The sequence below is a fragment of the Rattus norvegicus genome, chromosome 2 (assembly GCF_021556685.1).
Source record: "Rattus norvegicus strain SHRSP/BbbUtx chromosome 2, alternate assembly SHRSP_T2T, whole genome shotgun sequence".
NCBI classification, from domain to species: domain Eukaryota; kingdom Metazoa; phylum Chordata; class Mammalia; order Rodentia; family Muridae; genus Rattus; species Rattus norvegicus.
Window position 1 is genome coordinate 42,570,065 of NC_141535.1, and position 26,211 is coordinate 42,596,275.

At 40.6% G+C, this 26,211-nt stretch overlaps 1 protein-coding gene across 9 annotated transcripts in view; it reads left to right on the forward strand.

Moving 5' to 3' along the window:
- Pde4d (phosphodiesterase 4D) overlaps positions 1–26,211 on the forward strand; it is a 1,511,604-nt gene that overhangs the window by 842,805 nt on the left and 642,588 nt on the right. Inside the window, 1 exon segment of one of the 9 annotated variants that reach the window (NM_001113332.2) lies at positions 4,477–4,768. Coding sequence (NP_001106803.1) covers positions 4,503–4,768 — 266 coding nt within the window. The 5' untranslated portion in view covers positions 4,477–4,502. 9 annotated transcript variants of the gene reach the window in all.

Sequence of the window (26,211 nt, forward strand, 5' to 3'; positions counted from 1 at the left end):
AAGTCAAGATGAGAGGCTGGTAATGGTAGGTACAGATTTAAATCCCAAGTATACCACAGCCGAATGATTATGACCTCCAGCCCTATGGTCCTAGCCATATAATAGTGGTTCTCTTAGGGTGACTGTAGGAATCAAGTGAAATAAAATGCAAAATTCCAGGTACATAACTGATATCTACTAAAAATGAATTTTGGTTATAGGGACTACTTATAGGATGCTCATTCTGTACTAGATACTTCCTTACTCTCTCTTTCTCTCTCTTTCTCTCTCTTTCTCTCTCTCTCTCTCTCTCTCTCTCTCTCTCTCTCTCTCTCTCTCTCTGTGTGTGTGTGCTTGTGTGGATGCTGGAAGTTGATATTTGTTGCGCTCCTATATCTTTCTCCACTTTATTCTTTGAATCAGGGTCGCTCATTGAACCTTAACCTGGAGCACCCTGGCTCAGCAAGAGTAGCAGGCCAGTGAGCGCAAGGGATTCCTTCTGTCTCTACCTCCTCAGTGTTACGATAGCCTGTGCACACAACCATACTTGACATTTATTTACTTCTTTTTTTTTAATGCAAGTGCTATACATCTGAGCACAAGTCCTCATACTTGTATTGTCCAACCAGGTCATTCCCCATCCCCAGGACCCTTGCTGTATTTTTCCATACACGTTATTATGCAGACATGACCACTACCCTTCTTTCCAAATAAAGGACTAAGATACCAAAATAATAAAGAAAGCACAGAAGCTCAGCTGGGCTTCAAATCAGGCTTTTCCATTGCAAACAGAGCCGACACACTCTTAACTATTATTTTGAATAGCCTCACCCATTCTATTTCCATTGAGTACATCCCATGGGCAATTTGAATGCAGTCTCACTTCAATGCATATTTACCTAATTAAAACAAACTCTGGAGAAGCAAACAATGCTGTTTAGTCAAGTATAAATCATTTTAATTTGTCCATTCTTTTGACTGGACCACATCATTGTTTCCGTTCAATTGTGGGAAACCCAGGGCTCACCTGAATACAGACTGGCACATTTAATTTGTCCCAGAACCTTCATAAATCGTGCCTTCTTTGTTTTATAGTTTACAAATAATTAACAAAGTAGCATGTTTTAGAGCACTTTGGAAAGGACCCCAAATATATAGAATTTTTTTTGAAGATTTACCAAGAGGTATGTGGGAAAAGTGAATGCTATCTGCTGTTCCAAGCATGGGTGGTCATGGTGTTATCCAAGCATTTCACCTATGCTCAAATTTCCACCTGCTGAAATCTAAGGTTTTGTTTGGCTGTTACAGTGAGTCTAAGATTTTCCCTAGTGCTAATTTTTAAGAGATTTCATGTGAAGGATAGGTTGCAGAATGCTCTTGTTGGAAGAGAGCTCTTTGACCCCAGCTTTACTATAAAGAACACCATTGTTTTATCCAAATGCTCTTCACATTCACTTCTCTTCAACAGTAAACAATTTGCTACTCCTAAGGCAGCAATCTTCAAGTGTGATTTCACTACACGGTGGGATTGTCTTAGTAGTTCCAAGGGACTAGCAGAGAATTCTCAAAACAGAATTAAGTTTTTTTTCTAGAAAGCAGCACGCAATAGGTCATTTGGAGAATTCGCAGGAGTAGGGGTAACTAGGAGGTGGAACTAATGACAGCCATCGATGTGGGGATCTTTGAAGATACCCTCAGTCCTGCAGCTATACAATAACCAGACAACCCTCAACCCCACCATGCCCCAGGGCAGTGGGAGATTGGCCAAACACCTTCACCAGGCTTGGTCCGTGTCTAACCACAAGGCTTGGTGAGATCTGAATAAACAATTGCTCTTCCAGTTTAACTAAATTGTAATAATCAGAGGTGAGCCCTATCCTTATGAGCATGGCCATCGAGGGCCATTTAGGTGAAGAGCACAGTTTAAATAATCTGCTTTTCTTAGCAGCCTCATCTGGGGTCACTGAAAGCAAGAATCAGGATCTAGATGAGCCTAAACATAATGATTTTTGCCAAAAAGAGCCCACAATTTTTGATAATATGTCTTTATTTGGTCACTTAGTGTCTACTTAGCACTAGACTTTAAATATCTCCTGGCCCAAGTATTTTTGTCTAGTCCTTTTTCTGTCAAATGTGCTGCCCTTCCTATCCATCCTTAGAATATAAACTCCTGAGCCCAAGGGCAGTGTCAATCTATTCTTCATTCATATGCACATAGTGTGTACACAGGCTTAGGGCCGCCATCTACTGGGTTATAGACCATGATGGATTTTATATTAATTTTTTAATCTCATGCTTTTGTGTCTTTAAGGTTTTCTTCATCTCACGTGCACATGATTCTTAGCGTATTTTCTGTACTTGATCAAACAGCTTTCTGAGCATTCTGCTGTAGTTTTCTAAGCATTGTTTTCTTTTAAAAATGAAATCAAGGGGTTGGGGATTTAGCTCAGTGGTAGAGTGCTTGCCTAGGAAGCGCAAGGACCTGGGTTCGGTCCCCAGCTCCGAAAAAAAAAATGAAATCAAACTAAATTTCTTGAGGGCAAGCACTGTATAGCTATATAGCCATTTTATCTAACTCTTAATGTAGTTTTTAGCTTCTCAGCTTACTTTATATAAATATAAATATATATGTGTATACATATATATACACACATATGCATGTATGTACCTATACTTTCAAAATAATTATTGTAGTCACATGCACATGTAAGAAGGATTAAAGTGTCTTATGTTTTACATTTCACTGAAGAATGTTGTCATTTAATGTTGCAGATTATGAAAACCTTTTATACTGGTAGCAGATTTTTAGGGATGAATTAAGTAAAAAAAACTTAATTCTTCACATTTTAGTCTTTGCATGAGGCATTCAAATTAAACCATGGTGAATGTGTCCTAGTGAATCGGTACAGGCATACCATCGGCAGAGGTGGATCAAGTAGCTGGTCTTAGGTTTTGCTGAACAGAACTTCAGAGCATCTTTTCCATATCTCTCACATTCAAAAGGCAAAGACTTAACTTTTAAGGTACAGCAGGGCTGGGGAGAAGTATGAGGACACTTACAGTTAGCAGAAACTATAGAACTGTTCATGTCATAGCTTCTCACAGTCCCCCATGCCCAAACACTGTCTCTAATTATTTAATGTCCTTCCACTTTGGGGGGAGGGGCTGGATGTATTCTGTAGCTCCTCAAAGAGTTGTTGTTTCAAGTATAAAATAATCTAAGGTCCTCCAAAAGTCACCAGGGAGTTGGAGATAGCCCTGTGCCAGGTTCCTGTTCTTTTTAAACAGGTTTTATTGCCTACTTGCTCATATTAACATTTTCTTCATTTTAATTTACTCTCTTCCGGTAAGAATATACTTTCTTTTCTTTATTTCAAATGTTCCCTAAATAAGTTTACTGATGCTGTATTTTTCACAAATTAAAATATTCTTTTAAAAGAAAATATGAAATGCTTGGTTTATTTTACCCTCTTGTGGTTGAATACATCAAGTAAACATAACATACATAACAATTGAAACCTTAAATTTTTTTTAACCATTTCTATGAAAATAACCTGTTCCTCGCAGGAGGAGGCGAGTTTAACTACAAAGGGATTACAAACACGTTTGTGGGTCTGAATAGTGTTGCTTGGTGCCTTGAAAGAACCATAATTAACAAGGTTGTAAAACCCAACAGTCACTCTTTTTGTGCCCTTCCTGTGTAGCGTTTTAAAACCTTTGGTTTGTATCTGGAGGGGGGAGTCTGTGTTAGCCTCTTGTGATTTGTCTCGTAGGATAACATCAGACTGACTTTAGAAGCAAGGAAACATTCCTCCCTGTCTAGCTACTAGATGTTTACTATTCCCTTATGAAAAGAAAAGAAAAGAAAGAAAGAAAGAAAGAAAGAAAGAAAGAAAGAAGGAAGGAAGGAAAGAAAGGAAGGAAGAAAGAAAGAAAGAGGAAGGAAGGAAGCTAAAGCACTAGCAATTTTCTTTCATGAATGTAGACCACAGGGAGATAAATAACCCCTTCCTGCCTGAGAAGAAGGTCAAGTTCCAAGTTTTTCTTTCTTTTACATTCAGGAATAAGCGAACGGAAAGGCTGGCCAGAGGAGTAGCAGGCATCTGATGGTTAAGCCCTCCCCCCAGGACTCTTTATGTACATAAGCAGAAGTCACTGGAGCAGCAGCGCCGCATTAGTTCCAATAGTTTAACAGGCTGCTTTGCAGGCTGACAAAAGCCAAGCTAGCGCGGTGGCTTCCCTCCATGTTCCCTTGTCTCCCGAGCTCGTCAAGTGATCTTTGGCTGGGGCTGGGGGAGGAGGGTGACGTTGAACAGGCTTCAGCGGGGGAGTGTGCTCGCCTGGTCTACACCCAGCAGCCTGCACCGAGAGACTGAGGCAGGGGCGGAATGAACTAACAGCAGCTGGATCCGACCTGTTTCCCTGGATATTCCTCAGACTCCGGATCAAGGGACTCACTGGAAACAGGCCAGGCAACCACGTTGCCCTGGATTGTGGCCAACTGTACAAAGTTGACCAGGAAAATGGCTCAGCAGACGACAAGCCCGGACACCCTTACAGTCCCTGAAGTGGATAATCCGCATGTTCCAAACCCATGGCTCAATGAGGATCTTGTGAAATCCCTGCGGGAAAACCTGTTGCAGCACGAAAAGTCAAAGACAGCGAGGAAATCCGTTTCTCCCAAGCTCTCCCCGGTGATTTCTCCCAGGAATTCCCCCAGGCTCCTGCGCAGGATGCTTCTGAGTAGCAACATCCCTAAGCAGCGTCGCTTCACAGTGGCACATACATGGTAAGGTCTGCACCGATCCCCATCCCTGAAACATTAGCCGTACCGGTTCAGTGATTTTTGCTCCTCCTGCAGCTTTGGGGGTGGGGAGGACGATCCTCATTCCACTCCTGTGATTTATCGGAAGTAGTCTACCTCCATAGTGTGTCCCACCAATGCCCAAGTCAGGGCAGGAATCCCGGAGATAGGTAATAGGAGTGGATGAGGTGGGTGGTTCTAAGAGCTTAGTCTCTATGGCAAGTTCCTACAAGAAAACTGGATTCCAGATGTCCAAAAAGAATGTAGGTTTACTCCCATACCTAAGTAGTGGCGTTTCTTTGATTTCTTAAGCTGATAGCCTTGCCAGCTTCTCCTAACTGGTTTACTAGAGAAGACCAGAACGGAGTGGAGGGTCCTCAGACTTAGCTGTCTCCTGTGAGATACCAACGCAAACAGGGATGATCGCAGTGGTGTGTACAGATGCGTCCCCTAAAACTGCCTCCAGCTTCACTGTGTTCATAATTTTCATCATGCCTTTTCAGGGAAGAGGAGAGGGATTAGGAAGCCTGCAGGAAGTGCCAGACACCACTCCATACTCTGATCTTGTTTTTGTTTTTGGTTTTTTTGTTTTTGTTTTTGTTTTGTTTTTTTAAAATTTGAATGCTTCGCATGTTTTGCATTTACATTTTCTTTGTGAATATTTTATAATCTTTAAAATGGGTGAGGTTATTTTATGCGCTTGCTTCCATGTATTTTTTTTTCTAGAGGACTTTCAATATCTTCTTGCTCTTGAAATTATCAAATAGTGAACTGAAGCCATTGAGCTGCTTCCATGGAGTTTCTTCTGCCTAAGAATAAGCAGTTTGAAGTCTTGTATCTGCAGGTCCCTGGTCTGAGGTCTGTGGTGTAGGGCAAGCTAACTTTAGCCAATCCTAGGTGTTATATACTCACTACATCTACATTTTGATAAAAATTTATGTAAAGCATGACATAACATCACATATACTTTATGTAATAAAGAGAAAGGAAGTGCGTGAGATGGGGGAACTGACTCTTATTTTCTACAGAGTTTTCTTAACTTAGCTAGTGTGTCTGAGTTGGAAAAAAAAACAACAAAGCAAACAGAAAGAAGACACAGGAAGGATGCAGTCAGAATCACAGGGAACCCAGCTCTGAGCAGCATGGCTGTACCAAGGGATACATTAACATAATCCACGAGAGTCAGTGACAGCACAGATCAAAGGCCTGTCACACTCAAAGACGCGTCCAACCCCAGAGGGTTACTTTTAAATAGCTAAATGTCTGACTAAGACGGGGTCCCTATTGTCTTCTAGATTCTAACCAGATGGCAAAGACTCAGGTCCATTGCGCATAGTAGTCATACAAGGGGTGACTGGATGTTTCAGTGTTAAAAATTCGCATCTGGAAAATGAGTTCCTCTGAGGAAGATGCCCTTGGACAGTCTGTCAACAGTAAGCAGTGAATGAGAGGGAGGCAGGACAAACACTGTGATGCTTGGAAGGAAGGGGTTGGCTCAAGACCGGGTACTGAATGCCAGGCAGGAAAGCTAGCTAAAGGTCACGTAGAAACAGGACCAGCCTTTGGGTACCCTCTGTCTCCTTTAGAACTTATATTCCCTAAGGTTGTCTGTGTGGCTGACAGGGTAGGCCTCACTGAGCACTTGATCTCAGACTATGTGAAGCAGCCTAGAGTTCATCTGAAGGTTATAGGAGCCATTTGGACACGTTGGGTATAAGGAAGGCAGGAAATCTCATGAAAACAGGCTTTCTTCTGAAATTCACTGCACTTCCTTTCCTGGTGCTGTTTGGAAAAACTCCAAGCACATGGTTTCTACTAGTATTCCTTTCTGGCCTATCCCCTCCCAGCCAGATCAGGTGGCATTAAAAAACAAAACAAAACAAAACAGGGAAATGGAAGAGATAAACATGCTATCGATCCTTAATTAACTTAGGAGGAAAGCGTTTCCCTCGGGAACTGAAACCATCCCAGAGGGAATTGGAAATAGCATCTCAAAGTTTTCATTTTGTTTCAGTGAGCCCAAGGCTCATAATTTTACATCATGCCACAGGTATCTTCCGACAACCATGCCATCTGAGCGTCAGACTTTGCACTAAGCACAAGGCGGAATTTTTTTCAATTATTTATTCATAATTTTATTTATGAGCACGAGTTGTTTAAGTATACTCTTCAACATTTTAAAGGTCTAACTCAAAGTGTGGTGCGTGCGCGCACACACACACACACACACACACACGCACGCAATTGGTAACTAACTATAGTCACACCTCCTACTTCCTAAACCGTCAGCTACTTAAATGCATGCTTTGCATGGTCCTGCCTCACACTTTTGGCTCCTACTCATGGTATCTCATCCATTTAATGCATGTATAAATAGTATGCACTTAGCTTGGATGTTTATATCTTATGTGTAATGGTTATGAAGTTGAGCAAGAGTTACTTCTTGATTCTAAGTAATTTACATTGCAGTTGCAAAAATACTGTTGGAGGGCACCTGTTTCTGTCATAGAGCTTGTCGCTCTACTAAAATCCTCGCCCTGTCTCAGTGCATTGACTCAGTGTGCAGCATCTACTTGCTTTCCCCTTTCTGATTTTGTAACGGACAGCTTGCTTCAGAGTGCTTAAGGGACATAGGACCTACCATCTTGTGGTTCTCTTGTTCAAAAACGGGATTCTCAAGGTTGTCAGCCAGTGGTAAATAAGGGTAAAGAACATGAGGGATGGCAGGGGTGAGTGTTTACCAGGCAAGTGCAGAAGCACATGGATCACAGAGGTGTGTTTGCCCTAGAACTCAGCTCTGCACCCACATCTAATTTCAGAAGAGGCTGGGACAGGTGTCTCAGCTCTGCTCCCACAGCAGGTCAGACAGATGAGGTGAACAGCTATGGTTATAATATGTTGATGAAGGCCTGGATCATGCCCTATACCATACTTGAAATTCTAAGAGTACTAGATTTTGGTCTTTGTAAACCTCTGAAGTAAGGATCATATCAGAACAATACTTGTGTTTGCTAGGTTTGTTGAGTGAGAAGACCTTGGGTAGAAGTAGACTTTAGTGATGAGTTTGCTCTACACTGCTTTATGTTCCTGGGTGGGTCCAGCGCGCCCAACTACCCACCCACGGAATCTTTGCATGCATAAATGGAACATACACACACACACACACACACACACACACACACACACACACACACACACACACACACACCAGTTAATTTTAAAAATGCCTGGGCTTAATCTAAGGCTGGCACTCCTGAACCTCCCCCTCCTACTCCAGGCCCAATGGGGGAGTGGCCAGTCTCCACTTACTCGAAGTCTCACGTGGCTGCTTGGCTCTCTTTCCTGCAGCTCCTATATCCATCCTTCTCCCACTGCTTCCTGCCAATCCTCCCATCCCCCTGTTTCCTAGCCCACCCAACTCTAAGGGTCCCACCCCATCTCCCTTTGCCCAGTCATTGGCCACTGATATCTATATTGATAAATCGAAAACCAGTTGGGGACGAGGACCTTTAGCGTTTGGACACAAAGATTTCTATTTGAATCAAAACATTAGAACGAATCTCCAACAGTAGACTTTCCTGTCAATCATCAGTATAGGATGCCTTCAGCTTGAATTTTTGGGTTTTTTTGGGGGGGGTTCCTTCCTTTTTCTCTTTTTTTACCTTATCTATGCCTTTGATTAACCCATCAAAAAGCCAGGGTTCTGTTCTACTCGTCTTGGAACATCCATGCTTCATGTCATGGCTGGCCAATGGTGAGTCCTCAATAAATATCTCATAGCTAGAGCCACTGAGTAACATTTTAGTCCTCCTGTACCTTTTAAAAGGTCTCCTCTTTAGTTCCCTAAGCACCCCATTTTCACCCACTTGTTTCCGTGTTTACCAAGCACATCTTCATTCCGAAACTTCATTTGCTTTTCCTGATCCATTTAAAGTGCAGCTTACACAGTTGACCCACTGCCTGGATAGTACGAGACTTAAACAGCAGCTAAGCTGTTAGAACCCGGACTGATAAAGCACCCTTGTAGTTAGTCTTTGGTAACTTGTTTAACTTATACTTTGATTGCCATGTTCCCCAATTTCTCAGGTACAGTACCTAGAGGTTTCTCTCCAGGATAATGATGTGTAAATTAGAGTGTGTTTCATGGGGACAGGTGCTTAGTAAGAATCATTACTATTATTTTTATTTTCATGTATTAAATCCAACTCATAGCTTTGGTCTGCACGAACGTTTAGGATAATGTTTATATTTCTAGATGGTTAACTCATCACTTGCTTGTGAATAGATTGAATTAAATTTGTCTTAAGATTTAGTGAATGAGAGCAATTCATTTTTTAAATTGCGGGAGAGTAATTTATTTATTTTTAAAGGAGTGAGAGGTTTTTTTTTTAAACCTTGGGAGAGGAGATAAAAAGGAGTGTTGTTGAGGGTGGGTATCTCTCTCTGTCCCATCCCCTTTCACACATCTCTCAAGGCTTTGCTCTCTGAGAGCTTCCCAACCAAGAGTAATCTTGCCCTCTTCAGATTTCTGTAGCACAGTTTACTTTTCCCACTCTCTCAGCGATTGCTGGTAATAATTGTATCTGAAAACATTAGTGGCAATTTCCTGAACTGCCTGTGTGTGAGGGCTAGAACTTACACACATCCGTGCTTGCCACTGCTGTTTTACAGATTGAATTTAATATATTCCATTCCATGACTGGACCTAGATTCTGATTTCATCTTAGTAGGGAGTTTCCTGTGACATCATCAGGAATGCCACGTCTATGGAGTTCCTGATAAAGACAACCAAACATCCAGTGTCAGTTTATTTCAGAGTAACCAGTCAGGAAATTGTTTTCATATTTTGAGTTTTTTTTCACTCAGTTTTAACACATTTCCCTTAAGTTAGGCCCAAGTAGAGCCCATGGAGGAAAAGAACTCTTGATTCCTGTACTGGGGACCTTAAAACTCAGTGTTTGGTCATGATTAAGTTACAAAACCTGTGCTCTTTCTTTTTCAATTTCTGTGGTTTTCTTGTTCTGTTTTTGAGACAGGGTCACACTATGTAATCAAGTCTAGCCTAGAACTCATTACCTAGCCCAGTTTGGTCTACAACTCAAAATATTTCTCATTCAACATCCCTCGTACTAGGGTTAAAGGCTTATACAACCACATATTGTTCATTTCTCATTCTGCTAAGACGATGCTTAACAGTAATTATGCCCACTTTTAAGTTATAACGTTTTCATATGCATGTAATACAAACCCAAATATCTACCACTCAGAGTTTTTAGATGTCATCATTTCATCAGTATTTGCATATGACCTCCCTACCTCATGGTGCTAGGGACAACACTCACAATCCCCTGTATATGTAACTTTCAGAGCTGTTTCCTAAAATTTATGTATGTCAAAAACCAAATAAAGTTTTCCTGAGCCAATGTGATGGAGATTTTCCTTCCCATTTGAGGAATAGATGGGAATATTCTTAGTGATTCCAAACACAGTCAGTGTGTTACACATGCACGCTCACACACCACACACACACACACACACACACACACACACACCGAGGAGAAGACGATGTTATAGAGTAGTAACAATAGAGAACCTTTATAAATTCCATGTATGCACATGTGCTTTTAATTAAAACATGTTCAAAGGAAGAAATACTTACAACAGCTTTAAATAATAAAGCACATCAGGATTAGGATTTGACTCATTGACATGCTCCTTTCAAAGGCTTTTGTCAGACACTGAAGCTTTTTAAGGAGTAGATGACATAGCCATATTTAACTATTCATACGGTTTCTTCATTAGGTATATAATTACTCATGATTAAACGTGACTATTTACTCCTCGGCCATCCTTCCTTCAGCAACTGAACTTGCTTTCTAGAGTGAGATAGACACTACGAATTCTACTCAAGTCACAAGAGAGGGTAGAAATTGTCACCTATAGGAGAAATGCCCTTCCTTCAAGAGTGTGGAGGCTCAATACAGGGAAACAGGGTTTTGAAGGCTATTTCTTACTGACCGTGTTTGAGGACTGTGGACTCTTTCCTTTTCTACCTCTCGTATGTAGCTTTCGGGCTCTTGCTGCCTTCTCCGCACCTCTCAGACTAGCATTACTGTTGCTCTCCTTGCAAGTAGAAGCTTGCATTAGGACTTCAGGTTAGGAGTGATGTTAGCCAAGGTTGTCTAGGGAAACCTTGGAGGGAGCATATTAAGCACCTTGGCCATGTTTGAATCGACGATGTTTGAAGCAGCAGACAGCTCAGACATCAGCTGTGACCCAGCTGTTTTCTTAGTGTCCTTAGGTTGAAAGTGTCTTAGCTTTTGAAGTGAACATGAAAGCTGTTATTAGCATTCATTAAAACTGAAAGACTTCAGAAGGACACTTCTCTTGTAGAGCACAGTAAGTAGCCCAGAATATTTGCTACATTACAAAAATCAGAGGATGACAATTATTCATTGAGAGAGAAAATAAGGACTGATGGATTCAGCTCTTGTGACTCCTGTAGACTTCTTGTGACCATTGATATTTCTCAGAAAGGAGAAGCCTGTTTTCACCTGCTGAAGCTGTCGCTGCTCATGCTGAGCTTTCCAACAAAAGCACAGTCTTGAAAACACCGAGGAAGGTTGAAGGAGTGAGGAGAAATTAAAATAAAGTCGAACCTCAAAGGCCCCTTGAAGAATGGAAGTTATAGGTTTAGTCTTTAAATTTATTCTTTGCCAATTAAAAAAATAGTTCCTGTGACTTCTGGTGACTAGATGAGTGTTAACACTTTGTCAATTTTCTTGCCCTTATGCTGCCTCAGGGAGAAGCTAATCAATCATGGGGGAAACAGAACTATGATTTTTTACAAATTGCTTTACTTTTGAAAAAGATTTGTGTTTTTAAAGTCATGGCCCACTTAGTAGAGTGGAAGCTAAGCATCTCCAGGTTTGCTGGCCACTTGATGACCTTAGGCTCTCAGCCCCTTGAGTGACAGGTCCCCTAATCCAAAAGTCTTATGGCTGCCAAGACGCTTGCTATTTACAAGGTAAAAGACAAACAAATGAACAAAAATTCCACTAAGTTTACAAATTAATAACAAACTACATTTTAAAATATTAAAAGCAAGTCCCAGGGCCAGTGGCTATGTACAGACATGGTATTCCTGAGTTCTCTCCCAGAAATCCATTTCAAGGTAGTTTTGTGACCCCCTCCCCCACACTCTTGCTTGTAGCTTAGATGCTGTAGCACAGGAAAGCATCACAAAGCCACACTCATTCAGCTACACACCAATGAAGTCACAGGGGACACAGGCTGACTCCAGGTCCTCCTGCCTCTTCACCATTTACTTCTCCTGTGATTACCACTCCTGGGACTGTCAAATTGCATTCACATTTATTTCCTTTCCCTACATGTATACTGAGACTATTACAGAGGTAAAGATTTTATAAAATGGTAGTGAGTTATTATAAAGGTATCTGACTTTATTTGTTATACATGTGGTTTGTAAGAAAGTTGTTATCTTTTATTTCTGGAAGACGAAAAAAAAATCCCAAGCACAAAAACAAATGTGTGTAGCTAGAAGAAAAGAAGGACTCCAGAATCAATGGACGAAGCTCTGATTCACAGTGGTTTTTAAATAACAGCAGGTTAACACAACGCCAATCAGAATAATTTTGTTTTGAATGATTCAGAGAAAAAGGCACAAAAAGTCTAAGGTCTGGGGAGAAAGATCAAGCCAGAAATCTATTAAGGTTTGGTTCCCTAGTTCCCGAAGAGCCAGCTGGGAAGGATGGTCCACAGACTCAAGTTACTAAGCAACAGAGCTGCAAACTGCTTGGTAACCAGATCTGGCCTGACTCACAGTCTGACTGCGTGTGACTGGGTGGCCGGATGGGAATACCAAGGCCCATTTTACCTCACAATTCCTTCCATCCCCCTGCCTTACTGCCAAATTCTCCTGCTACAGAGCATCCTTTGACATAAAATGTTTTTTTTTCCTTTTTTAAAGTAAAAATACCTCCTAGTCCAGAAACAAATACTATTGTTTTTCTTTAAAATGTTTTTATAAGATTATTGTTAAATGGTTTAATGTAAGTAAAATGTAAGCTTTATCAAAAAGATAGGAAGTAAATAGATTTGTGCTGTTGACAGACCTTGGGTTTTCATGAGCAAATATAGACTGAGCCATAGCTCCCTTCTTTTACCTGCTCAGGGTTTCCTTCAGTTCTCACCGTGTGGTGTCATTTGTCTTTGTATTTTCCCCATGACTTCTCCTATTCCTCTGAGCATGGATTATATAGCTGCATGGATCCTGAAAAGGTTGAACTTCAGCATGCATTAGTCTTTGCATGCATTGTGAAAAATAGGTGCTACCTATCCGTGGTCTGTAAATATTTGTGGTTTGAGCAATTGAAGAGCAGACAGGCTATTGCTATACCTCTGACACTGACCATCCTGAGAAAGCCACACTCTGAGCTTAGAAGGCCTGGTGATATTGCATTCAATTTCCATAGTGGAAAAAAGTTTCAGTCTCAATGATTAACCATTCCTATGGACTTTGTCACTAAGAGTGTGTGTGCACTCACAGTTTATATGTATCTATATCAGTATAGTTTGACGTTAGTAAACATGAACAAACCCACAAATGATGGTGTTGCAATAACTGGTCAAGTGCACGTGTGCTAATATTTTCTTCATCTTTTGAAAAGAGTTTTTGCCTGTCATATTCCTGAAAAAATAACTACATAAGTGTGTTTATGAATCTTGGGGAATTACTTAATAACTAGCTGGTTAAGCTCTGATGACTAATCCTTATCTCTCAGAATTCATACCAGTTAAATTATACACCAAGACCTAATCTTATAAAAGAAAGGTTTTGAGGGGGAATTTGAAAAGCAGCCTCCATATTTCCTTTTTTAGGATGACAATCGGGAGACATTTGAACTGGTAGCAACTGAGCCCACTTCTAAAGCTGATTCCATGATAACTAAAATTAAATAATGAAATATATTTTAAGAGGTTTACCATAGGGATATGATTTTAACATAAATATTTTGCCTATTGGTCAATATATATTCATTTTAAACCAACAAATTTCCTTTCTATTGTCTTCATGAGCTAGCCCTGAAATCAAATTAGCCATTATTAGAGCAAAGTAGCTTCCTCTTTATATAATTATTTTCAGGGCAGTTTTTTTCATTTACATACATACTTTATTTTATATTGATGTTTATAGTGATAAACATATATAGCGGACCTAAAGACAGTTCCTGTGTGACTAAAAGGTTGTGTGGCTTATCTTTTCTCCTTTCCCCCCTCCTTTTGTTTACAGTATTTGTCTTACTTTGCCTTATTCTATTCTACTCCATGGTTCTTTTTTTTTATGGCCTTACCTTGAGTGAGTGCCAAATAGAACAACCCTGTGATTTATGAGTTGTAATAACTAAAACATATATGAATTAGAGGCTGATGACGCACGAGGCGGGGTTCTATGGCTCTTTTCTGAATAGTCCTAGCTCACTTTAATAAACACTCTTAATAATAACAATGACAATGACACTGATGGCTGTGACCAGTCTCGTCATCATGGCTGAAGATCCATCTACTTTTGCATTTAATATTGTAGCAAATTTACATTCTTACCCAAACGTCCTTATGTTTGAAAAATGAAGGTTTTTTTCATCACTGCTGTAAACTAGAAACAGTGTATCATACATTTATATAATTAAAAATACATTATGAAAAACAAAATAGATTTATGGTTTAGTAAAGAGTAGGAAAGTTTGGTCTGTTCACTCTATAAAGTGGCATTTAGTAAGTAATATAGACATATGAAAAATCAGTTGGGTCCTCCTTAAAGCAGCAAGAATAACTGAAAAGGATTTAGAAAGGAAATAACCTTCCTATTATTATTTAATTTCCTATTTTAAAATTCAATAATCCCCATCAGCTATGCCTCAACCTATCCTGGTCCGGCTCAAGCCCAATTAAGGTACAAATCTAGTGGCCCTGCACCATTAATACTTTCAGTCTGAGAAGAGGGGCCTGGCAGGACTTAATCGGTCCATTGCAAGTGAACACACTGAACTTGGACTGGGTGAATCTGAGTCCTCCGCTGAAGCACAGCATTGGAACTCTACTTTTCAATTCTGTAATAATTAATTTCCAACCTGGGCTTTGCACAGACAGTAAAAGGAGCACTATGCTAACAGCAGCCTTCCCCATTCTACAAAGGCACACGTGGACGTCCTTTAAAAGTTAGGATCTCCAAGCAAATCAGTAAGACAGGGAATGGGGAGTAAACATTTCCAATCTATAATCTTGTGGAGGTCTCATTTCCAGAGTGTAGTATTCGTGCTTGCTGCGGCTGCATTCTTTTCATGGCCCAGATAAAAGGAAAGCTAGTGCCCCCCTGCTCAAAAAGAATGTTAAACATTTCTTGCTGGCAACAGAAGAGTATTCACCTGAGAATGAGATCCTTTGCAAGTCTGTTGGTCATGCCTCTGAAGTGTCCTTACACACACAGTAAGGCTGAATCATGGTCCCAAAAGCCAAATATTAAGATCTGCAGCAGCAGCCAAAGCCAAACTTTAAAAATTGAAACTGTCTTAGAGGAACAGCATCTAGATTCATCACTTGCTTCCCTTTCATAGTGAGGATAATGTTATGCATTCGAGTTAAGACAATCAAGGGTGCAAGGAAAGTCAACAGGGTACCAGCTATCTAAGATCAAGAAGAGACATTACCCAGCATTCACCTTAAGAGGTGGAAATGAACAATTATATACATATGTCGATTATAAAGAAACTGTGCCTTGACATTTAAAATCATTTATTTATTGCTATGCCAATATCAGCCATGGCAACATATCATAGCAGACGACATCTGCTGTCTGTAACCAGGCATCCTTCGTAAGCCCATCTCACTTAACAGGTCAAATGTTTCTGTCAGAGCTCTTTTCAACCTCTGTTGGCTAAGCACCTAACATCTTAATGGCCCCAGTGCTCTCTGAGTGTATTTGCTGATGCTTTCTTTATCCTAACCATCTGACCTCTGACCCAGCAAACCTTCAGGTAATTTAACAAACTGATTCGTAGACGTCATGCCCCTCATTCCAACCCCACATGACTCCTCCAGGTATTTCGTCTTTGAAGATCCACCATTGCCTTAAGTCCTTGCAAAAGCAAGGTCAATGTTTCCCTCTTTCTCATTTGTCTATTCCTGTTCATAGGGATGCTATTTCCCCAAGGAATCAGCTAAACTCACATTTGACTAACACTTTGGTCTCTCTCCACCAAGGTCTGGGGGCCATTGCATACAGTAGCACTTCCTGTTGCTTCCCATTTCCGCTGATGTTTGGATGATTCATTTTACACTGTCAGTCTTCTTTGTGCCCTCAGCTATTTCCCTTTAGAATGTCCTACTTATTTGAACTTATTAAATATACTAAAACTTTGCATTGGTTGCCAATCATCTATAGCAAGGCTGAGCAAACTTTCTTCTTTGAAGCACCAAGTGAGAACTTAGGGGAGTGGTTCTTAATACTGAGACCCGCTAACACAGTTCCTCACGTCGTGGTGACCCCCAACCACAAAACTATTTCATTGTTACTTCACAGTTGTAATTTTACGACCGTTGTGAATCATAATGTAAATACCTGGTATGCAGGATGTGTGACCCACAGGTTGAGAACCAAGGTTTTAGGCTATAAGACCTATATTGTTTCTGTGGAAACTCCTTTTCTCTGCCATTGCAGCATCAAATAGGCACGCATATCTTCCAACAAAACCCATCTTTAAGTTAATCTGAATTTGAGACACTGGCTATAGCCTACCAATCTTACCTGTAGAATAAAGTTCATACATTTCAGTCTAGTATCCAAGCCTTACCTGTAAGTCCAGACTTCTGTCTGTGGATAACTAGTGGTCTTTCCTAAGAACCTTTCACTGTTTCTCATTCTGGAGAAAAATCTCAAGTGTGGTCAGTGTAGATAATACAGATAAGCAAGCCAAGACAATGCACTGTCTTAGGGCCTCTCCTGTATGTTGTGGGAGGTTCAGATCACACAGCTGTGAAAATCCAAAATGTCTCCCAACATTGCCAGATGTCCACAGGGATGCAGTTTGCTTTCAGCTGTGAATGACTGGCCTACAGAGAAGCTTTGTAAAGGAAGAAACCAGTTCAGCTCACTTAAAAGTATATCAGTAGCACCTAACAAGGCCCTGTTATCAGAAAGTGGTCTACAACTCTTTAGTGTAGACTCATGCTGATAACTCACTGTGAAATTCTGGGGGTTACAATTAACTTCACCTGTAAATGAAACTGTTTCTAATGCTCAAGTGTTTCATGGGATTATTTTAAAGTTCAAATGGGACATTTACCAAAAAAAAAGAGGCGAAAACAATAAAAGGCTATTAAAATAATACAAAAATATTAGTCTTAACATACTGAGCATGTTTTGAGCCGGTTGAAACTTAGAAGTTAAATTCCACTTTCGTGTCATTTTTCTTCTGTGAACATTGCTGTTTGAGATGCTGTTGAGATGTATCTTTTCTGTCAAGGATTTTGATCCCATAGAGTATAGATTATGGTTACTGAAAAAGGACATAATGTGGTGGACCCACAAGACAGCATTCAAGGAAGTCTAGGAGTTGACAGGACAAGCTTCAAGCAATTACTTGAGGCTTCCTGAATAGGATGGAGTATGTTTAGTGACAACTGAGACATTGTGTAGAAGTTTATATGATCTCATCTGGCTTCATATTTATGGAAATCTAATAATTAATATTTGTTTGATCATATTTTACAAAGAAAAAAATGGGGCCTAGAAAAGCATCTGATAGGAGCCCGATGTAAAGCCTAGAGGACTGCAGCAGGGAGAGAACTGAACTATGGGAAGGGAGTTGGCGTGGAATCTTCTCACTGAGGGGGCAGTGTGGATAAATGGGCACTAAGGTTCCTTGACATTTAGGTGAGCGGTGCCATAGGCTGGAACTAGCTTATAAGAGAAGCTGGTGTCTTCCCCTTCTCCCTCACCACTGCTCCTGTTTATGTATCCTTCTCCCCCTTCCCAGTAGGGATTTATGGGCTTAAAAGAAACACGATCAATTTTATCTTCTTACACCATCACTCTATATAAAAGGGGACGACATTTTAAGTTATTCATGCTAGGCTTGCTAAGCCACAAGTGTGTGTATTCAATACTTTCTGTAGTTCCAATGTGACACTAAGTCCAATTAAACCAATCTAAACCATCTTTCAACTACCGAGTGCTCTATTACTGCTTCCAAAAAAAAATCCCTCTGAAATATTAAAAGATTCAATTGCATTTCCACCTAAACAGACGTATTAATTCCACTGCTTGCACCCATCTCCTGTTGCATTGGACAAAGGTATTCTTCATGTGAAAGGAGGTTTTTAAACTGCAAGTTTACTGATTAGAAAAACCTTTGCGCTTCTGAGAGACCGTATACAGAATGCTCATTTGCTCTGAAGCCCGCTCTTTCTTTCAAGCCTAGCTCAGTGTGTTGAAAGTTGAGGACTAAATATCCTTTCACTTTTCCAAAACATCATTGCTGAGATCTGCCACATAGCTGTAACTATTACTCTTCTAGAGTCAGAGCTTCAACAGAAGACAGAGCATCAGTATGGTATATATATATATATTCTGTAATAGTAAAGAAAGCATGCACATAAAGTGGCAAATGCAACCAGAAAATATAATTAAGTGTATGCAGAATTTTATATAAGATGTTTTGGGAAGACTTTCTATGAGGTAACATTTAAGAAGATAGCTGAAAACATGATTATCCTGGAGAATGATATTTGAGGCAGGAAAGAGAGAGCAAGTACAGAGTCCCTGAGGGAGGGTGTGATTGGCATATTTGAGGGAGGAAAAGAGTTCTGAAAACGGGGTTGCAGCATAGAAATGAGTCAGATCACAGTATTTTGAGGCTGTATTAGAACTTGGGATTTCCTAGGTGATGACTCTGATACATCATGGTGAAAGGATTAGTAGTGGGAGTGTCTACATTGAGGGAAACAAAATATATCTCAAGTTTCAGAATAATCAGTCTTGTTCTTGTGTGGAAAATCCAAATGCAGAGAAAGGGGAGAAAAATCAAGACCTAATAAAAAGAATGTTGGAATAATCTAGATGACAAAATCATAGTGGTCTGGACTAGAGTAGTAAAGGTAAAAGTGCCTAAAATGCTGACAAATTTGTCTGCAACTTGAAAGGAAAGAATTCTCTGGCTAATTTAGTCTGAACAGTGAGAAAGAATTAAGAATGACTATGAAGCCCAAGTTATAAGCCATCGTCAACATTCATGGAGCTTAGAAGATAATGGAAGGCACATTTTAGTTTAAAAAATGTGTTGCATTTAGGGTGACTACTGGTTTCAAAGTACAAGATAGAATCACTTAGATAATTAGCTCTATGAGTCCAAAGTGCATAGCAAAGATTGGCACCATAGAGCCCCATTTGCAAATCATTAAAACACAGAAGTTTTAGAAATTGTGAGACTGCAATATGACTGCCCAGGTATATGAATAGGAAGAAAGACTGGTGACAGCTGGGTACTTCAAACATTAGAAATTAGAAAGATCACAGAAACACACCCAAAGAAGCTATGAAAAAGTAGCCAGTGAGTAGAACCAAAACCAAGAGAGTTGCAGATCAAAATGTTTTGTGAAGAAAAAGTTAAGTTCTATCTGTTGATACCTGTGTGGCACCAGTGGGTGATCTAGTGGTGATGATGCAAGACCTTTTCCCAAGGATGACTGATCATTTTACATCTTCTCATCTCTCTTTAAACCTCAGGTATGTATTTCTATTTTCAAGTTGATAGGGTTACTCTTCAGTACAGAGAAGGAGCAACTAAAAGAGGCTTAACAAATATGCCTACCACTACATCTACTGAAGTACTGGTCATGCAAACTTCCAGAACCTTCTATTTTTCCATTCTGTTCATTATAATGAGTGAAAAAATCAATATCCTCATGGAGAGTAATATAAGGAATCACTCCAGAACTTAGCAGCCAGATATAATAAGCATTTGTTATCTCATATATTATATGGTAGTTAATAATCGGGCAACCAGCTTCTCAGACAACTGCAAGATTTTGTAGTCACCTGCCAAGGAAGGTTTCTCTAGGTTATGACATCATTTCTCAAGATGATGCTCTTTACAGTTCACCTTGGTTTTCACTGGTTACTAACAAAAGACTTTGGTGCTTTTCTTTGTGGACTTCTTCTAAAGACTGAGTGTCTTGATGTTATGGATCAGACCGAGTGATACAACAGAGATCTATATGCAAGATCAGTGACTTAGTAGATGTGGTGGTAGGCATGTCTGAATGGTCTGTTTTAGTTGTTCATACTTTATTATAAAGTCATAACCTCAGCAACTTGAGAATAAAAATGAATGTTGGAAGTTAGGGGAGAGAGGACAGAATGTAAAATGATCTGTTTTACAAGGACAAAAGAGATGATATTGTCTAGAAATATGTACAATTTACAGTCCACACTAGGGGATGTACTTACCCAGAGTAGTAACAAACTTAAAATTGCTATAGTTATTTCCCTTAACTATTATCGATGGTTTAAATATAAGCCCAGGATCATGGAAGCATTGGATATAGATCCTGCTTGTTGATATACACTTGTAATTTCGTCACTCAGGAGATAGAAGCAGGAAAGCTATCAATCAGTGTCAGCCTGGGATATATCATGAGATACAGGCTCATCTAGGTTATGTATAAAGGTGACATAGAAAGAAGATGTCTACAAAGGAACAAGCAAAACATAAAGGAATGACATTTAATTCATCTGAGATGCTCTAGTCAGGGCTCAGCTGAAACATTTGCAAAGAAACCCTTGTGATGACTCCCATCCAAATTTACTCTAAGCCTGTCAGAGAAAAGAAGACAGGGGGTTGAAATGGATCAATATGGACCTATCAAGTGAACTTACTCAAGCATTTGATGGATTTGGAAACCTTTTAGTCAGAACACTAGAGAGAATGAGCCACAAAGTACATTCGTGGAAATACCCATGAAGTGATTATGGTATAAGTTGCTGGTAACAGTGAGACTGCATATGGCTATGAAAACGAGGTCACAGAGAATGAGGGTGGATAGGATCTCAGAAAGGGGCACCAGGGAGGCTTCAAAAAGAAGTCACAATTAAATATGTCAGGTCTGTGTGGGAGAGAGTGCCAAATCTCTGAGGAATGAGAAGGAGGGCCCAGGAATTTCTGTGAAACTCTTGAACCTAAATGTAATAGACCGATAATGTGAGTTTAAAGGAAACTTTAGGTCAAGGAAGAGATAACTCACAGTCTGTAAGCTGCAGAGAAGTGTGAAAGACATCTACTTATCTATTTATTTTTTCTGGACAGGAAGGCCAAGCTGTGAATGAAAAGACAGCTACCCTATCAGATTGCTGAAATTGATGAATGTTTCCTTTTTAAATTGTTTTTATTTTTGATTATTCCTCTCTCTCTGTCTCTCTCTGTGTCTCTCTCTGTCTCTCTGTCTCTCTGTCTCTCTCTCTCTTTCTGTATCTCTCTGTCTTTCTGTCTCTGTCTCCCTCCCCCCATCTGTATCTCTCTGTCTTTCTGTCTCTGTCTCCCTTGACCCACTCTCTCTTTCTTTCTCTCTCTCTCTCTCTCTCTCTCTCTCCTGTGTGTGTGTGTGTGTGTGTGTGTGTGTGTGTGTGAATTGGTGAGTAACTGTAAGTACAAACACCCATGAAGGTCAGAGGTATCGGATTCCCACTGGAGAAGTACCTTCTGATGTGGGTGCTGGAAACTGAAATTAAGTCTATGCAAGAGCTCTTAACAGCTGAACCATCTCTCTAGTCCTCTAAGTCGGGGTTCTCAATGGGCAGCCAGGAGTGTTGGTGCAAGGAAGTGCAAGAAAGAATTATAGGAGATACTGAGATACAGGAGACCTCACTGATGTTAGACTGTGACACTCAGAAACCATCCTGGAATGTGTAGGAAGACTGGGATTCACAGAGCCTTCTGGAGGTGAATAACTACCTGGCAACCTTGGAGTCCCTCCAGTGACAAATACAACATGTGTATTGGAGGAGCAAGTCTTTTCCTTGGGGAAGTCAGTGTCTCCATTCTGTTTGCTTTCGTTCATTTAAGGTGGTGAGAAGGGAGAGGACTCACCATAGCTAGCCATACGTAGTAGTCTGTGTGGCCAGCACTTTATGGGGAAAAGCCATGTTACCCCCTTTTCTGCTATATATTTATGCTTTAGAGATGAATTACACAACAGAAGGTGCAGGGAAGTCACTTGGAAACTGCCAGTTTCCAGATGTGTGGCCACAGGGTAAATCTGCAAGCACTGAAGATTCCTTTGTGCTTGTTTTTATTGTTTTGTTTTGTTTTTCCGAACCAGATATGCAATCCTCTTCTTGAGAGTACAAAGCTATATAATGAGGAACTGAACACAGACAAACACACGCGTGTGTGCACGCACACACACACACACACACTGATATATATGTTGTACTTGCAGTATCAATCTATATATGTAATTAGAATGATACTGCTTCTACTAAATGAACCAATTTTATGTGTTGATGTAAATATTTTTTGGAAGACAGCATAACAAGTCTGTGCCACATCTTAACCCATATTTAACCCATATTATTTATTATTATACTAGTAAGCAAAAGGAAACCTGTGAAAAGCAGAGAAGAGAGCTTTCCCCTTTGAATTTGAATGGCTGGTTTGTACTGCCTGCCTGTGGATTTGAGTTATATGAGCTGGCTGCTGTTAGGAAGTAGACTGCTCTGTGTCTCAAGAGTGTGCTCTCTAAAGTAACTCCCCCTCCCTAGCAGAAAGCATGAGCCCTGGCACCTTTTAACCTGTAGGGATTATGTAGCTCTGACTATGATTGATTCGTTGGCTTGCCTCAAGAAATGCTCCTGGTGTGTGTTGTGTGCTAACAGAGCCAGGCTTTGCTGATCAGCACGTCACTCCCGTGAAGACGTGGGCATGCTTTTGTGCATTTGTTCTTGTAGCCCCGGAGGCATATTTCAACACACTGTCCAGAATTGGCTAGAACATGCCTGTCACTCCCAGCTGACTCTGATGACGCTCTTGCCAACGTAGATTTACATCAACACAGTTCTTTACTGGAAAAAGCTCTCTTAGAATATACAGGGTGGCCCATTTAAAACAGGCACAGCATCAATTTGAAAAGGAATAATTTTAGATGATGTGTTATAAGAAATGTACTGACAACTGGAGGCTCTACACAGCATAGAGTTATAATGAGTATCACCCCAGCACGTTCCCTTCCTAAACAATCCTAGGCTCTACTACCGAAGAGTGGTTCATTGTGAGATAAAGGACCCTTTATTCCAGTCTTTTCTCTTTATCACACTGGACATGTAGGCGTTTCTAGTCCTTTCTGGATTTGTGTTCATTGTCCTAATATTGGACTTATCAAGATGTGAGAGCATTTGGTGCGGTACAACTGTACTGTTCTCTACCTACTCTGCTTGGAGAATGTAATGGAAGGAGAAACTTTCCCTGTACCATGAAATCTTTTGGCACACATTCATCTTGCTTGTGACTCATCCTCGCTATCTTAATGACTGTTTGGGATAGACGTATTTACGCAGATGTCTATGGTCAGGAAACCAGGCCCTCAAATCAAAGCTGTTGCCATAGCTATCCAGCAAATAGTAAAAATAAATAATAATATACAAACCCAAACCGTCCTTGCTGTTCAGAAGGAAATTTCAGTACCCATGGCACATGACCTGTGATTAATACTACTGTGACCCTTGGTAATTCACCTTTCATTTTTGTCAGCCCAGCCTATTCCAAATCATTATAGTAATGGATACAGCAGAATGGGTTTGCAATTTTACACCTTCTCTTATGACAACCAGTGGTGTTCTCAATGACACATGCTTTGATCTGTCTGCTTTTAAATCCCTTAAGCTGCAAAGCTCTAGATAGCTTCCTCCCAGAAGATATTACAGTCCTAATCGACCTCATCATGAGTTCTATATTTGTGCTTGTTTAGACACATCAAAGTCCAGCTTTATACCAAGGGTCACCTGAAAAGTCAAGGTCATGAGCTTCTTGCCACAGCATTGGTGGCATTGTCCCACTGGGCAATAATGAAGGATGGCCTTTCAAAGTGATCAAAACTTGTAGGTGACATTGTAGGGATACTATTAAATCGTCCACTGTTATATTTTCTCTGCTGTAATTTGTCTACAGTTCAAAAACTATGGTGCCTTGCTGGGCACTCATGGCACATGCCTTTAATCCCAGCACTGGGAGGGCACAGGCAGACAGGTGGATCTCTGAATCTACAGAATGATCTCCAGGACATGCAGGGGCTACATAAAGAAAGAAACCCAGTCTCGACAAAACAAAACAAAACAGAATAAAACAAAATGAAGGAAACTATGGTTCCAATGAACTGAAATAGTTCCATAGTGCATGTGTCAAGTGTAGTTAGAAATAAAGTGAGCAAAATAAGCAAAATAAGATTCTTCCCATGAGAATTAGCATAAGACATTCACAGTTGACACATAGAAGCTGAGCCGGATGTAGATCGCTCCTGAGAGACACAGCCAGAATACAGCAAATACAGAGGCGAATGCCAGCAGCAAACCACTGAACTGAGAATAGGACCCCCGTTGAAGGAATCAGAGAAAGAACTGGAAGAGCTTGAAGGGTCTCGAGACCCCATATGTACAACAATGCCAAGCAACCAGAGCTTCCAGGGACTAAGCCACTACCTAAAGACTATACATGGACTGACCCTGGACTCTGACCTCATAGGTAGCAATGAATATTCTAGTAAGAGCACCAGTGGAAGGGGAAGCCCTGGGTCCTGCTAAGACTGAACCCCCAGTGAACGTGATTGTTGGGGGGAGGGCGGCAATGGGGGGAGGATGGGGAGGGGAACACCCATCAAGTAGGGGAGGGGGAGGGATTAGGGGGATGTCTGCCCGGAAACCGGGAAAGGGAATAACACTCGAAATGTATATAAGAAATACTCAAGTTAATAAAAAAAGAAGAAGAAGAAGAAACTGAGGCATAGCATGTTTAAAAATGTGGGCTCACAGGTCTTGTCTGACAGCAGAACCACTTATAATTTAAACTGGCATAAATGGGTCCTCAAGGCCTGCTTGAAGGTGTGTAGTCAAGTATTGCCACTGACTGGGAAGGGAAGGGCTCTTGATTAATAAACTGATATTGAGCATTCACATTTCAGCCCTGTGTGTCTGTCTGTCTGATTGTCTGTCCATATTGTGACTCCATGCTTACAAAGCAGTCCTCTGATTGAGGTCTTATTGTTCCCCCACCTCTCTGTCTGCTGAGTCCTATGTGCAGGATGCAGGAAGCACGATGCTCTAAGCAAAGACTATGGTATTCAATAAAAAAGAAAGAAGTTGGGTCTTGGAGCTTGTTCAACAGTTCTGCAGCTTTTCTAATGACTCTGCTCCCAAGAGACCCACCCTATGCCCTGGAGATGCCAATTTCTGAGTGTACAGATTCTAGTGCCAGCTTCTGATCTTTGAAATTTCTCTAAGTTACTGCCAACTTCCAAGGCCTTTGGGGGAAATTCTTTGCCAGCTCTCCCAGGGAAAAACTCTTCGCCACCACTAGGCCATAAGCACTTTTCAAGAGAAGCCCTGTCAGTCACAGTGTGGCTTTTGGGCCCATAAATCACAGTAAGATGAGGAAAAGGTGAGTTACTCTCTTGATGAAAGTTTTCTGGAGCTACCAGGATAGCCATGGCTAGGAAAGCATCCCCTGAAATGCCCAGCCTTTAGCCCAGGATATACTTGACTCTGCTTCATTTTTCTGATGACATGATACCTTGAGGAGATTTCTAGGTTGTTCTGAAAATGTGTCTAGTACTTAGAGGAAGTGTCTGGAGTTTATGAAACTCTTTTGCTCTGATTTCTCACTCTTTCTCAGATCCAGTTGTATAGAAGGAACTCTGAATTATTACAGCCCCCAAACCTCAGGAAGTTCAATCTTTTAGAAAGCTTCGTGTTTGGTAGGAGTTTTGTAAGACAGGAAAGTCTTCAGGAGCACAGTACATCAATCTGAAGTTTCAGTCTTGAGAAGCATGGGCATACTTCATATAACCACATTAATGGTTATGCGTGTGTGTCGTAATATAATGTAACAGTAAGAATCAATAGGCATTTGAAACTTTTAGTTTCAGAGCCCAGTCTTGTAGAGAGAAAACCATATATATGTATTTTTCCCTAGTGATGCCATAGCAAATAACATCAAACTTGGTAAATTAAAGTAGGAAAAATTTGCTTGTCATAGTTCTGGAGATAGGAGTCATGGCACAGCTAGGGTTGCTCTTGGCCCAGGGGCCATGAAGAGAACTTGTTTAATGCTTATCTAGCTTCTGGTAGATACCAGCTTCCTTGACTC